Source organism: Protopterus annectens, chromosome 9.part0 (assembly GCF_019279795.1).
Source record: "Protopterus annectens isolate FY-2018-M chromosome 9.part0, PAN1.0, whole genome shotgun sequence".
Taxonomy (NCBI): Eukaryota; Metazoa; Chordata; order Ceratodontiformes; family Protopteridae; genus Protopterus; species Protopterus annectens.
In genome coordinates this window covers 1,475,405,896-1,475,420,611 of record NC_056743.1, presented here as the reverse complement: position 1 = coordinate 1,475,420,611, position 14,716 = coordinate 1,475,405,896, and the positions used below count along the sequence as shown (strand labels likewise).

At 39.9% G+C, this 14,716-nt stretch overlaps 1 protein-coding gene across 1 annotated transcript in view; it reads left to right on the top strand.

Moving 5' to 3' along the window:
* The window catches only part of LOC122812125 (adhesion G protein-coupled receptor E1-like), a gene marked incomplete in the record, with an annotated part of 2,110,064 nt that overhangs the window by 1,117,685 nt on the left and 977,663 nt on the right, over positions 1 to 14,716 (top strand). The window contains 2 exon segments of the mRNA XM_044084415.1: positions 8,422 to 8,574; positions 12,682 to 12,834. Of these exon segments, the coding sequence (XP_043940350.1) occupies positions 8,422 to 8,574; positions 12,682 to 12,834 (306 nt within the window).

The window sequence follows — 14,716 nt, the reverse complement described above, 5'->3', positions numbered from 1 at the left end:
TTATATTAACCTTGCTGGAAATTTCACTGGATGTGTGTTTGTCTGCAGGACCTTTCTGCTTTTCTTAGACTGAGTCTCTGGTTGGCTCAGTATGTGAGGGGGAGGTATTACACTGATGGCCTGACATTTCACATGCACTGTAGGAGGAAAAATATGAAAGAGGTAGACAATTGAGCAAGCATTTCAGGAGGAAAAAAATTAAGCACAAACAAAACCACAGACCGTGTAAGGGCAATTAAAGGGCAGGATAGTGCTAGGTTTGCACGATTCTTTACAGAAGTAAGCACAGTCTATATTTCTATTTACTTCTCGGCCATAATATTGGTATGGATGTAATGCTTTTAAATACACACAGAGCAGGCAAGGCTATGATAATTAATTTATTTTGCCACTAAATGTTAATGCTCTGACTTAACTGGAGGAGAGACTATGGAAATGGAACAAGCAGAGGCTATATTAGTGAGGATCAGATCCAGATTAGTTTGGCCACTAATGGGTTTTGATAAATGTTTGAGATATTTAATTCCTGTTTAAGAAATCCAAAAATCACTGGGCATAGTCTAAGTTAGGGGTATAGGTGTTCCAGTAATTGAATTCACCTAGGATTATGAATTTAGTTCATATCGGAATTTCTTCTAAAACATAGTGGAGTTACCATGATCATCAGGAGACATGGAAGTGATTCTGTAACATGCTATAAGCTGGTAGCTTGTCTTGTCCATGTTAAACTGAAGTACTAGGAACTCAGTTTATGGATTTCTGCATATCTGTCAAGCTGAGATATGCTCCCTGACAAATATGGAAAGGCCATTGAAATTAACATCTGGCCTGAAGGCAAGGTAGGCACAAAACCTAGATATAGAGAGACTGCTTTCTTTACATTTAAACCATGTCTCTGTAACTACACATATGGGCATGTTCCAGCTGTAGGAGTGCCTCAGATGGGGCAGTTTGTTATTGAGACTATTTTTGTTGAGAAGAGCCACCTTAATGTGGTCCAGTTTACTGTTAGATATATTTGCTAAGTTAGTATGTCCATTAGATGAACTATGTCTGGAAAAGGCATTGTGGGCAACAAGGGCTTTTGCCAGTTTACAGACACACTTGAATAAGAGATTCAGACAGTTGCTTGCAAAACAAGTAGGACTATCTATCATCTCATCCCAGACTTATATATATATATATATATATATATATATATATATATATATATATATATATATATATATATATATATATATATATATATATATATATATATATATATACATACACCCTTGGAAGATGCCAGCTATTAATCATTATTGGTGAAGGAAGAATTCCACTCAGGACCAGAGTCTTACCTGCGTCTGTAACACACCTGGAGTTCAAACACACCTTTTCTCAGCATATCCCTAAGGATTTTGTGCCCGAGGTCATTGACTCCCACATGGATCACCATCATGTAGAAGTAATACTTGTCTCACAGAAGATTCCTGTGGGACCTTGCAATGTCAGTGATCTTCCCCCCAAAATGCAGCTGTTAGTGACCATATTCTTGTGCAGCTTGATGAGTGGGGAGTCTGTATGCCTGGCAGTTAAGTCACTGATCAGCAATATATTTTTATCAGAAACTCATTTAGTATTTTTATCAGAAATTGGTATAGAATTATGTTGACTGTGAGCAGCTTTATTATCAGTAACTTGTAGAAGAGATGCATGTTGCAGGTGAGTTGATTGACTTCTTCTGAGGCCTGATATTACAAGTTCTACAAGGGTTTGTCAAAGATTTTTTACAGCATCAGCATATAATATTTTAGTGTGGTCTGTCTGAGAAAAGTATTGTGGTTCAGTTCAGATGAGGGTGAGAGCATGTAATGCTCATTGCATATTGCTGTTTGTGAAAGGGATGCCTCCTTGTTATCTAGATATTTACACCTCTCACATATAAATTTCCTGTGTTTTGTAGGAGTTCATTACCAGTGAGCATAATGTAGTTACTATACTGCCAAAGGATATCAAGTGTTAGGAAGCTGGCAGCAGAAGTGGAATGGGTTTGTGGACCCTTCATATTGTCAAGTGCTGTAAATGTTAGCTGGCTAAGTGCACAAGAAAGCTAAAAGAGGCTAAGGGAGGGCTGTCTGGGTTATTGTCTCACTATTATCTGTGGTGGTGGAGAAAAAGTGTTTTGGTACCTATTTTTAAGAATAAGGGTGATGTGAAGAGTTGTAGTAACTACAGAGGAATAAAACTGATCAGTCACAGCTTGAAGTTATGGGAAAGAGTAGTGGAAGCTAGGTTAAGAAGGGAGGTGATGATTAGCGATCAGCAGTATGGTTTCATGTCGGGAAAGAGCACTACAGATGTGATGTTTGCTCTGAGAGTGTTGGTGGAGAAATATAGGGAAAGTCAGAAGGAGTTACATTGTGTCGTTGTGGACTTGGAGAAAGCATATGATAGAGTGCCTAGAAAGGAGTTATGGTATTGTATGAGGAAGTCAGGAGTGGCAGAGAAGTATGTAAGAGTGGTATAGGATATGTACGAGGGTGGTGTGACAGTGGTGAAGTCTGCAGTGGGAGTAACAGATCCATTTAAAGTGGAGGTGGGATTACATCAAGGATCAGCTCTGAGCCCTTTCTTATTTGCAATGGTGATGGACAGGTTGACAGATGAAATCAGACAGGAGTCCTAGTGGACTATGATGTTTGCAGATGACATTGTGATCTGTAGTGAGAGTAGGGAACAGGTGGAGGAGACCGTGGAGAGATGGAGATATGCTTTAGAGAGGAGAGGAATGAAGGTCAGCAGGACTAAGACAGAATATATGTGTGTAAATGAGAGGGAGGGTAGAGGAATGTTGAGAATGCAGGGAGTAGAGTTGGTAAAGGTGGATGAGTTTAAATACTTGGGATTAACAGTTCAGAGTATTGGCGAGTGTGGAAGAGAGGTGAAGAAGAGAGTACAGGCAGGGTGGAATGGGTGGAGAAGAGTGTCAGGAGTGATTTGTGACAGACGAGTACCTGTAAGAGAGAAAAGGAAGGTCTACAAAAGGGTAGTGAGACCAGTTATGTTATATGGGTTGGAGACAGTGGCATTGACAAAAAGGCAGGAGTTTGAGCTGGATGTGGCAGAATTAAAGATGTTAAGATTTGCACTGGGTGTGATGAGGGTGGACAGAATTAAGAATAAGTATATTAGAGGGTCAGCCCAGGTTGGAAGGTTTGGAGACAAAGCCAGAGAGGCACGTTTACATTGGTTTGGACATGTGCTGAGGAGGGATGCTGAGTATATTGGGAAAAAGATGCTAAGGATGAAGCTACCAGGTAACAGGAAAAGAGGAAGGCCTAAGATAAGGTTTATGGATGTGGTGAGAGAGGACATGCAGGTGGTTGGCATGACAGAGCTAGATGCAGAGGACAGGAAGAAATGGAAACATGTGATCTGCTGTGGTGACCCCTAATGGGAATAGCCGAAAGAAGATGATGATGAATCTGGTAAAGGGAATTCTTGTCACTGCGGAAGTGACACCCCAACCCCATGTGCAAAATGGGAAAAGAGGTTGAGGATGTATGTATGTATGTATGCATGTACGTGTGACAGCATGTATTAGGACTACAAAAAAGATGCCAAGGGATACGAAGACCACCAACCAAGTGACAGTGAAGGGTGTTTATTCAACCAAAACAGGCGTTCCACAAGCACATTAATGCTTTACAAATACAATATGTTTTCTTTCATCACAAACTTCATCAGATGCGGAACTCAAGAACTTTATCACTGGAAGTGTTTCTACATCTGAAGGAAGTCATGAAGTAAATTTGGCAGCATCCAACAATGACTTGTACTTAATTTCATTGGCACTTCTGAGTGGGTTTATACAGCAGGTACCTGTTGGAAGCAGCCTGTGTACAAGCACCAATGTGACAAACAATGGAGTTCAGTGTTTGCATTCTGCTACTGAAGTCCACATCTGATGAAGTTTCTGATGAACGAAAATGTATTGTATTTGTGAAGCGTTAATGTGCTTGTGGGACATCTGTTTTGGTTGAATAAACACCCTTCACTGTCACTTGGTTGGTGGTCTTCATATCCCTTGGCACCTTTTGCAGTTTTTCAGTATTTCTTGTGCCTTGGTGGAATTTTTTTAGACTACAAAAAAGATATGTGGCCGAGCCAGGTATGTATAGAACCCACAGTATGAAAGTAGCTGACTCCAAGTCAGACTGCAGACCAGTCACGAGTGGAGTCCCACAGGGTTTGGTCCTGGGTCCTCTCCTGTTTGGTATCTACTTCTCTGAAGTCCAGGCCAACACAAAGGGAATCTGGCTGACAATGTTTGCAGATGATTGCAAGTTGGGAGCTATTATTAACTCCACAAGTGATGTTGACATTCTACAGAAAGGCCTCAATGACACCAATGACTGGTGTCAGAACCATAGGCTTAAGCTCAATGCCAAAAAAAAGTGTCATCCCCACTGGGAAAATCCCGGTTCCCTTGAATTACCACATTGATGGTAGTCCATTGAACACAGAAGGCGTTATAAGAGATCTGGAAACACAAGTTGACAGCAACCTCTCTTTTGACTACCACGTTGCCACTGTGGTCAGAAAGCCCTTCTATGTGCCACATCTCATTACTAAGGGTTTTGCATCAAGGAAGAAAAAGGTCATTGTCTCCCTCTACTCTTCTCTCATTAGGCCAGTAATTGAGTACAATACCCCATTTGGCATGTACCTCACTAGACACCTGCAACAACTGGAGAGAGTGCAAAAGTACCTCACAAAGAAGATCCTAGGCCTTAAACACTTGTCCTATATGAACAGACAAAAAACTCATACTATTCTCTGTCTCATATCGCCTACTTAGAGGTGATCTCTGCTTGACTTACAAAGCCTTGTCTGACCCAGCTCTGTTAGAAATGATACATCTAAAGAAATCCCAATCCCTCCATACCACACACTCCAGAGACCTCAACCTCATTACTACAATCAACAGAACATGCTGGAGAGACAGGTTCATAACCCAGAGACTGCCCATGCTATGGAATAGACTTCCCATACATGTCAAGTAGAGCACCTCACTGGACCTCTTCAAGAGAAATCTTGATGAGTGGATGGGAAATAGAAAATTCACCCCAGGGATCGCTCCAGTGGCTCATCTCGACAGAGGCACTAGGAACTAAGGTTGGGTGGCACAATGCCAGGGTAATCCTGTGGGCTAGGCAAGTAAAGGCACCAGGGCCATTCGCCTAGTACACACCTATGAAACTATGAACCTATAAGGAAAGCTGATGGTGGAATGCAGAAGTCCAGGAAGCCATCAAAGGAAAGAAGGAGTGCAGGAAGAAGTGGGAGAGAGAAAAGACTGAACAGGCTAGAAAGGACTACTGGTTGGCTAACAAAGAAGCTAAGAAAGAAGTTGCAATAGCAAAGAATAGGGCATCTGAGGCACTCTACCAACTTCTGAAAGTGACTCAGTAAGGGGCACAAAGAAGCTATATCAGGTTACAAGGCAAAGACAGAAAGATAAAGAAGATAGTCAGACACCCTTCATAAGGAATGCCAGCAACAACCTGCTCCACAGGACATCAAAGGCAGATGGAAGGAGTATTTCCAGCAGCTTCTGAATGAAGAAAACCCCGCAGAAGCTGTTCTGCCCCAGAAACAGCTTATGATGAGAGAAGAAGAGGAGTCCACATTAGAAGAAGTAAGAACAGTACTAAGGAAGATGAAGTCAGGGAAAGCAGCAGGCTCAGATGAGGTCACAGCAGATATAAAGATGCTGGATGAGATGGGGAGAAATAGGTCCTGAGGGTACTAATAGCAGTGAGGAGAGAAAGGTGTAGCCCAGATGACTGGAGAATAAGTATACTTGTGCCAGTGTACAAGAGCAAAGGGGACATCCACAACTGTGGGCAGCACAGAGGCATAAAACTCCTACCACATTGCTTGAAAGTTCTGGAGAGGGTGATTGATAAACAGATATGCAGAATAGTAGAATGTAAGATGGGAGATGAGCAATTCAGATTCAGATCAGGATGCAGCACAACTGACCCGATGTTTGCATTGAGACAGATACTTGAGAATAAGCTAGAGATGAGGAGAGAGTCCAAATGGGCATTACCAGACTTGGAGAAAGCATATGACAACTTCTCAAGAAAGCTGATCTGGGCAGTACTGTGGTGGTTTGACGTCCCAGAAACATTGGTAGAATTAGTGCAGGCTATGTACAAGGACCCAGTGACTAAAGTATGAACAGAGTTCGGCCTCACAGAGGGGTTCCCAGTGAGAGAGGGTGTACACCAGGGTTCATCTCTGAGTCCACTGCTGTTCATACTGATGATGGACTACATTAGCAAACAGGTTGGAGGGGACAGAGCAACAAAGCTGCTGTATGCAGATGATGTGGCAGTGCAGGTAGACTCTGAGCTAGAACTTCAGCAAAGGATAAGAGAATGGAATGCAAATCTGAAGGCATATGGGATGAAACTAAGCACAGATAAGATGGTGGTTATGGCAGCAAAGTGGGGAATTCAGAAGAAGCTGAGAATAAAGATAGAAGGGAATATAGTGGAACAGGTAAACAGCTTCAAATATCTGGGAGGAGTGATTGAGGAGAAGGGTAGTATGAATGAAGATGTCAAAGATAGAATCAGAGGGGCTGCAGCCAACTGGCATAGTGTATCAGGTGTAGTCTATGACAGAAGAATGACAAAGGAGCTGAAAAGTAAAGGTGTACAAGACAGTGGTATGACCAGTACTACTGTATGGTACAGAAACCTGGGCAGTAAAGGCTGAACAGTTGAAGAAGCTAGAGTTGATGGAAATGAAGTGCCTGAGAAAGTTCGTAGGATGCACAGTGTGGGACAGATGAAGAAATGAGGACATAAAAGCAGAAGCCAAAGTAGCTCCAGTTGCAGAAAAGATCAAAGAGAACAAATTATGATTGTTTGGGCACACGTGTAGAAAAGCAGAAGACAATCTGGTGAGGAAGATTTGGGACAGACAGGAAGAAGGTAAGAGGAAACAAGGGCATCCAGCAAAGAGGTGGATGGATTGTGTGAAAGAAGATCTCCGACAGTCAGGCATGAGTGTTGAAGAAGGCAGGAGTGAGGCAGTGAATCGAGAGTTGGTGACAGTTAAGACGATACCCTGACCCCATGTAGAAAAATGGGAAAAAAGGGGCTGGTGATTATGATGATAATGTATGTATGATTGAAATTTCAAAAATGTTGATCGTCAGAAAATCAAGACCAGATGATCGATTTTCTGAAACATCAAAAAATGGAAATAAACTCCAAACACTGTGTTTCTGCAGGTTGGCAAGGACCACTGCACCCCCTACTAATTATATATAATAACTATGAGGTCATGCTACAGTGAGGAAAAAGGAAATTTCCTTGATCACCACTGTACAGCAATCTCTGCTGGAACATTTTCCTGAACTATCCAACCTTTAACATTTCAAAATGTCAATCATCTGATGATTGACATCTTGACATTTCAATAATTTGAATCAGACCGATATATGTATACACTACTGCTTCTTCAACCCATACCACTCATCCTTTCAACTTGCCCTTTTCTGTGTTATTCTGCTCAGATTTCCCCTTTTCTACCTATGCTATACGTACAAATTCCTTTGCATGTATATATTATAAAAAATAGTATAAACTTTGCTGTCCAGCTGTTAGCTGGCTCCATTCAGCTGTGAGTGGAGCAATGTGTCTTTGTGCATGTTAACATACAGTAATGGGCCCATGTGGTCATGGAACCACTACAGCACTGTCACAATCAATGTGAAACCTGTTGCATTTTTGCCAGCAAATTGCCTACTTATCCTGACCCATAATGTAATGTTACTCCTTCTGTGTAGTTAAATAGTATCTGGTCACACTGCATTACTAAAAAGTAATAGCTCTTATGCATTTGTGTAATTTGTTCTGAATCCTAGGCAAAATACTTTAGGTGTATTAACCTTGTCTGCAGTCAAATATTATATCTCCTTCCAATGCATGCATATAAGATGTTAGACTTTAAAACAATGAAATATTACAAGTAGTAAAAGACATATCACAGACACACACACACACACACACACACACACACACACACACACACACACACACACACACACACACACACACACACACACACACACACAAAAACTGGGTTAATGTATTTATACTAAAAAATTTTGGAATGCCAGTTGCTTTGCAAATCTGTTGGACAATTGTAGTGAGAACTGGTTTGTGCAGAAAAAAAATTATAATATATAAAATATATTATTCATTAAGTATCCCTGAAAGAAAATGTAGTGCAAAAGTCTGTCTGAAATAATGTGCACTTCCTTTTTGTTTTAATGTGAATTAGACTGCAGCTATACCATTTTCTGAAAAGTTAAGCACTGACATAAGTTATATATTTTGTTTTGGGTATTAGATATAGATGAGTGCCAGCAGAATAAAGAAATCTGTGGCAACTACTCTGACTGCACTAATAATGATGGAAGTTACTATTGTGAGTGTCAACCAAGGTTCAGGTCTAAGTCTGGGAAACCTAGCTTCACAGATGTAAGATCTTCTGGTTGCAGAGGTAAGGCATTAATATTATAATGTTCTACTTCAAGTTTAATGAAAATTAATTCCAAATGTATAAGATCATGCATGCAAGCATTACAAAGGTAAATCTGATTATACATTTTGTATATTTTATTGCATGTGCGTGTGTGTGTGTGTGTGTGTGTGTGTGTGTGTGTGTCAAAGTAAATTTATTGTCGATCAGATATACACAGCAGTGCAAGCTGAATGAAATTACATTGGTTTGGTCCCTGTAACAGTAATAAGTAAAATATTAACAACACAATAAATTACCATAATTGGACAGGAAGACATTAGACAATATTACACTAATATGTATTGCAAAGACTATGACTTCACATTGTGACTGCTTGGAATATTGCACTTCATCAGTTGTAGTGTGATATATTCTGATATTCATATTACACATGTATGGAGTGGTTACTCACTCCTGACTATTGCACATTCAGGAAGTAATAGCATAAGAAATCAGGCTAACTGTACCAGTTATTGAAGCAATTTGCCAGAGTGATTACTATAGATGATACTTCAGAGCAAGTGGCATATTGATCTGATTATTTGCTGTCATTCCTGGCATTCAAGTTCAGCAGCTTTAGGGAAGTTCCTGTTCAGTCTAGATGTTTTGCAGTGTAAGCTGCAGTACTGACTACCTAAGGAAAGGTGGAGGTACATGCCATGGGCAGGGTGAGTGGGATTGTCCATTATCTTTCTAGCCCTTCCCACACCGAGTCTCATGCAGATCTTCCATGAATGGGATTGAGAAACCAAGGATTTTTTCCACTGTCCTCACTACCCTGAGGAAAGCCTTGTCGTCATATGATTTGCAGTTGTACCAGGCTATGATGTTATTTGAGAGGATGTTCTAGATGGTCCCCCTGTAGAAGGCTTTGAGGATGGACTGAGACAGGTTTGCCTTCCTCAGTTTCCATAAGAAGTGCAAATGTTGTTGCGCTTTCTTCACTGCGTGGCTTATATGAGTTGACGGGGATAGGTCATCTGAGATGTGCACCCCCAGGAACTTGGTGTTTTTGACCCTTTCCAATGCCACTCCCTTAATTTCTAGAGGTTGATGCATTTCGTGAGTCCTCCTGAAGTCCAGTATTCATACTTTGGTCTTGCTACATTTAAGGCCAGATTGTTGCTGTCACACCAGCCTATCAGATGCTCCACTTCATCCCTGTAGGCTGTTTCCTCACCATTTTTGACAAGACCTTCGACAGTGGTATCATGCGCAAACCTGATGATTTTGTTGGATTTATGCCTGGCCATGCTGTCGTGTTTCAACAAGTTGAACAGCAGAGGACTCCGGATGCAGCCCTGAGGGACATCCATGCTCAGTGTAATACTGATAGAACTGTTATTTTTCACACATACTTTTTTGGGGTCTGTTGATGAGAAAGTCCAGTATCCAGTTACATAGGGAGATGTTGATGACCAGCTGGATCAGCTTCGATATCAGATTCTGTGGGATGATAGTATTAAAGGTAGAACTAAAACTGATGAACAGCATTTTGACATAGCAGTTCTTGTCCTCCAGATATAGCTATCACATGAGCCATGCAGCAGTTAGATCTATAAGCAAACTGTAATGTATCCAGTGTTGCAGGTTGGCTTGAAGAGATATGGTTCTTGATCAACCAGTCAAAACACTTCATTACTGTTAATGTAAGAGCAAATAGCTAATAATAATTTATTTATTTATTTATTTTATTTCACATTTGTTAACTGGGTTAGTCCAAATGTGTTTGCAAACAAACCCATTTTCAGTGGAGACCCGAGGGGAAAAGCCCCAGCAAACATAAGTAAACATAAAGTGACAATATACAAATATTAAATAACAATCACAATACAAAACAATTGTAAAAAGAAAAGGTTATTAGCTATTTGTATTGCACTGATAGTAAGCAACCCATTTTCAGTGGAGACCCAAGGGGAAAAAGTCCCAGCTTTGCTTGTCAGTTGGGATTTCTTTGGTAAGGGAATGACTGTTGTATTTTTGATGCAAATGGATACAATGGCCAGTTGCAGGAATGTGTTGAATATATCTGTTAGCACAGTGGACAGTTGAGTAGCACAGTGTCTTAGAAGCCTTCTCATAATATTATCAAGACCAGCTGGTTTTCCTGCGTTTACTTATCTCAGGGTCTTCAGAACATCAGATGTTCTTAGATATAGTGCCTCCTCACCCTGTTTGACAGGGAACTTATTTGGCACAGTGTGGTTGTCTATATTAAATCTGCTGAAGTAGGTGTTCAGTTTGTTCAGAAATTCTATGTTGCCATCACATGGGGAGGATACAAGCCTGTAATCAGTTATGGCTTGTTTGCCTTGCCAGAGATGTCTGGATTCCCTTTGGTCAGAGAAGTGTCCCTGAATATTATGTCCATAGGTCCTGTTAGCCTCCTTTATACCTCTACTTAGACTTGCTCTGGTCTCTCTTAGGGCATCCTTGTTTTTTTTATTTAAATGCAGCATTTTGTGCCTTTAGGAGCTCATATACTTCACCATATAGCCAGGGTTTCTGATAAGCACGAGAGGTGATACATTTGATGACTGTTATATCATCAACACATTTTCAAATATAGACCATTGCAGATTTGGTATACTCCTCCAGGGTCAATATGGTGGTTCTTTACAGCTGCCTCTCTAAACACTGACCAGTTTGTACATTTAAAGCAGCACTGTTGTGCCAAGACTGCTCCCTCAGGCCATATCTTTACTTGTTTTCTTGTAGGTGTGTCCGTTTTCAGTAGTGGTGTGTATGCAGGAAGTAGCATAATGGCCAGGTGGTCTAAGTTGCTCAGATATGGGTAAGACACTGCTTTGTAGGCCAGTTTTACATTTGTTTACACCTTATTCAAAGTGTTCTCCCCTCTTGTTGGAAGGTTCACATGTTGATGGTAAAGTAATCCAAATTTCAAGTTAGCGTGATTGAAATCGCCTGCAATTATATGGGCAAGCTCAGGGTTCTTGTGTGTGTGTGTGTGTGTGTGTGTGTGTGTGTGTGTGTGTGTGTGTGTGTGTGTGTGTGTGTGTGTGAGTGTGTGTATGTGTGTGTATGTGTGTGTATACAAATGCAAAATGACAGCTATAGTGCTTTCACAGCTATTGAAATGGATATTTTTTGTTACATTAAATTTTGGCCCCTTTACTGGCAACTCAACACCGTGAAACTCCACGGCCAATCATGAGCAGACAAGGTGACCCACTGTGGTGACCCCTAACTGGGAAAAGCTGAAAGAAGAAGATTTGTCTTGACCATCTAGCATCCTTACACATAACCTACTGATTGATTAATGTCCCAGATCTGAGAACCCCAGGGAGTCTTGTCATCCATGGCAGGTTCAAGGATTCCATTTTAAGCCCCTAAACCTCTCCTAACAGTTGATGTGCATCTTTCACCAATGCAGGGCCACATTTTTCCAGTTTTGCTTGAGGATCCCAATTAAACTGAATCAGAAAATGGTCCAGTTGGAGCACCATTCTTCCCTAGTTAATAATGAAAACTAAAATATGTAAATAAACAATTTTTGTGGTTAGTGATATCTGCAGCTATTACAGCAAGTCATTGACCCACTGACCATTTTGTTAGTGTAACATTTGACCAAAATGAATTTAACAAAATATTTTTGGTGTATTGGCTTCCAGTAACTTTGTCTTTATTTTCATTTTCTATCTTTCATCCAAAAGACGTTAAATATTAAAACAGTAGAATCTTACACACAACAAACGGGACAGATGTTTTTCATCCTAGCATTCTAAGATTTAGGTAACAAGTAATGCATACCTTGTACTTTGCAGATGTGTTTAGTAAATGCTGTCAGAACTTGAGATTGCAGAAAGAGGTTTGCTTTGCATTCATACAGTGCACGACTAAAAATAAATCTATTAAGAAAAACATCCACTGGAAAGAAATTTAAGTATATTTATTTGTCTATGAAATAATGTGGAAGATCATATAGTTCCTCTGTCTCACGTACACAAGGCTTAGTCTTTATACATCAGTGATAGACTGAGTTTGGTTTGAGGAAAATTAGTTGATGTTTACAGCTGCTCTTTTTCTTAAAATTGACACATTGATATTTTGTGTTGAAAAATATAGATACAGATGAATGCCATGAGAGCAATGAAATTTGTGGGAATCACTCTGTCTGCAGCAATACCAATGGGAGTTACTATTGTACATGTCAACCAGGATTCAGGTCTAATTCTGGGAAAGATAGCTTCACAGATGCAAGTTCTTCTGGTTGTATTGGTAAGATATTAATACTCTAATGACATATTAATGGTTTAATCGAAATAATTTCCAGCTTTATACTATCATGCAAGTATTACAATGATAAATGTATTTATGTTATTTAGACCTTTTTATTACAAATTAAGAATCAAAAGGAAGGAGGCAGAAGTGAAATGAAAATTATTTTATTCCACAACAATGAGTGCTTTTGTCCAAATCACATGGACTTCATCAGAAAAAAACTGCTGCTGTTTACATACAAGTAACAAGTCACATGTCAAGTTGACAAAGAACTTAAATGGCAGATTAGATGTAATGCCACAGAACCGCCATGTTTAAATGAGAATGTTTCCCTAGTCAGCTTATTGAGGCTGAAGTCTGCCTATTATTTGTAATTATTTTTAACAAGATTAACCTTCATACAGCGACTTGGACAACTATTACCACAATGATAGTATGTAATCTGTCTGTTTTATGTTAGATGTATTTCTCTGTAATCATGGCTATATGTTTATGTCAATTTTTTGCTGTTCGAGTATTTATACTCTGTCTGTTATATTCTGTCAGCTAAATGTGTTCAATTACTAAGGTTTTTAGTGCTTTAGTGTGTTATGCACACTGGGCGGCCATGGTGGTGAAGCAGTTAGTGTTGCTGCCTCACAGCAAGAGGTTCTCCAGTTCAATCCTTGGCTGGGGTGCCTTCTGTGCGGAGTCTGCATGCTCTCCCTGTAGTCACGTGGGTTTCCTCCGGGTGTTACGGTTTCCAACCAAAGACATGCTGTAGGTGGATTGGACACACTAAATTGGCCCTAGGTGTGTGTGTGCATGTGTGTGCCTTCTGTGGAAGGTTGGGTGCCGGGCTGGCAACTCGACACTGTAAAACTCCACTGCCAATCATGAGCAGATGGTGATCCGCTGTGGCGACCCCTAACCGGGAAAAGCCTAAAAAAGAAGAAAAAGTGTGTTATGCACACTAACAATAGGAAGTTTAGACTTCTTTCTTAAAAGTATTTGGGCTACACAAACAATTGATTGCATTTTTATGATTTAATTTAACAATTTGTATGGTTTCTTAAGAAACTGTAAAGGGCTCTTTAAATTGCTGAGAGGGCACACTAATCAACTAGCTTCTTTGTTAACTTGACATGTGACTTGTTACTTGTATTTAAAGACTTGTATGCACAATGGCAGATTTTTCCTGATAACATCCATGTAATTAAGTAGTTACATTTCTATTTACAATTATACACATGCAGTTACATTAATACATTCTATGGTTTTACGGAGATATATGGTTTTACGGAGATAGAAGTTACTAAAGAGAAAGCTCAAGTGCAACTTAATGGATTGTACAGGCAGCAGTTATGCATAAAAATTGTTTTGTCATTTCAGTGAGAGGTTGAGAGTATTATGTTTAAGGAGAGCATTTGAAGAGTATCTTACAGCGAGCACAGAGTCTTAACCTGGTGATGTACATGTGCAGAACCAGGAATGGTTAAGATGTTGTTTAAAACTATTGAGTTTGTTGGAGAGTTTAATTTGTGTGGGAATACTATTCCAGAGTTTAGCATTATATTAGGAATACAGCAAGTCTCCTGCAACAGTATTTGACTTGTTTGTGATTATTAAGAATTTGTTACTAGAATGGAAGTTCCTTGCTGGACAGTAGGGCAGTAATATGTTTTTTAGTGCAGGGCATTTTTCTGGATGATGAATGAGTTTGTGTGCTGTATTTAGTTGTGAATATGTTAGGTAGTTGTGTAGTTCAAACCAGTTTAATTTCTTTAAGCTATGATGACGATGAGTCCTAAGAGGGAGATTGGTGGCAAATTTAGCTATTTTATTCTAGCAGGAGGTGAGTTTCTTTCTTTGGGGATTATTTACGTTTGTTAGGAGTATA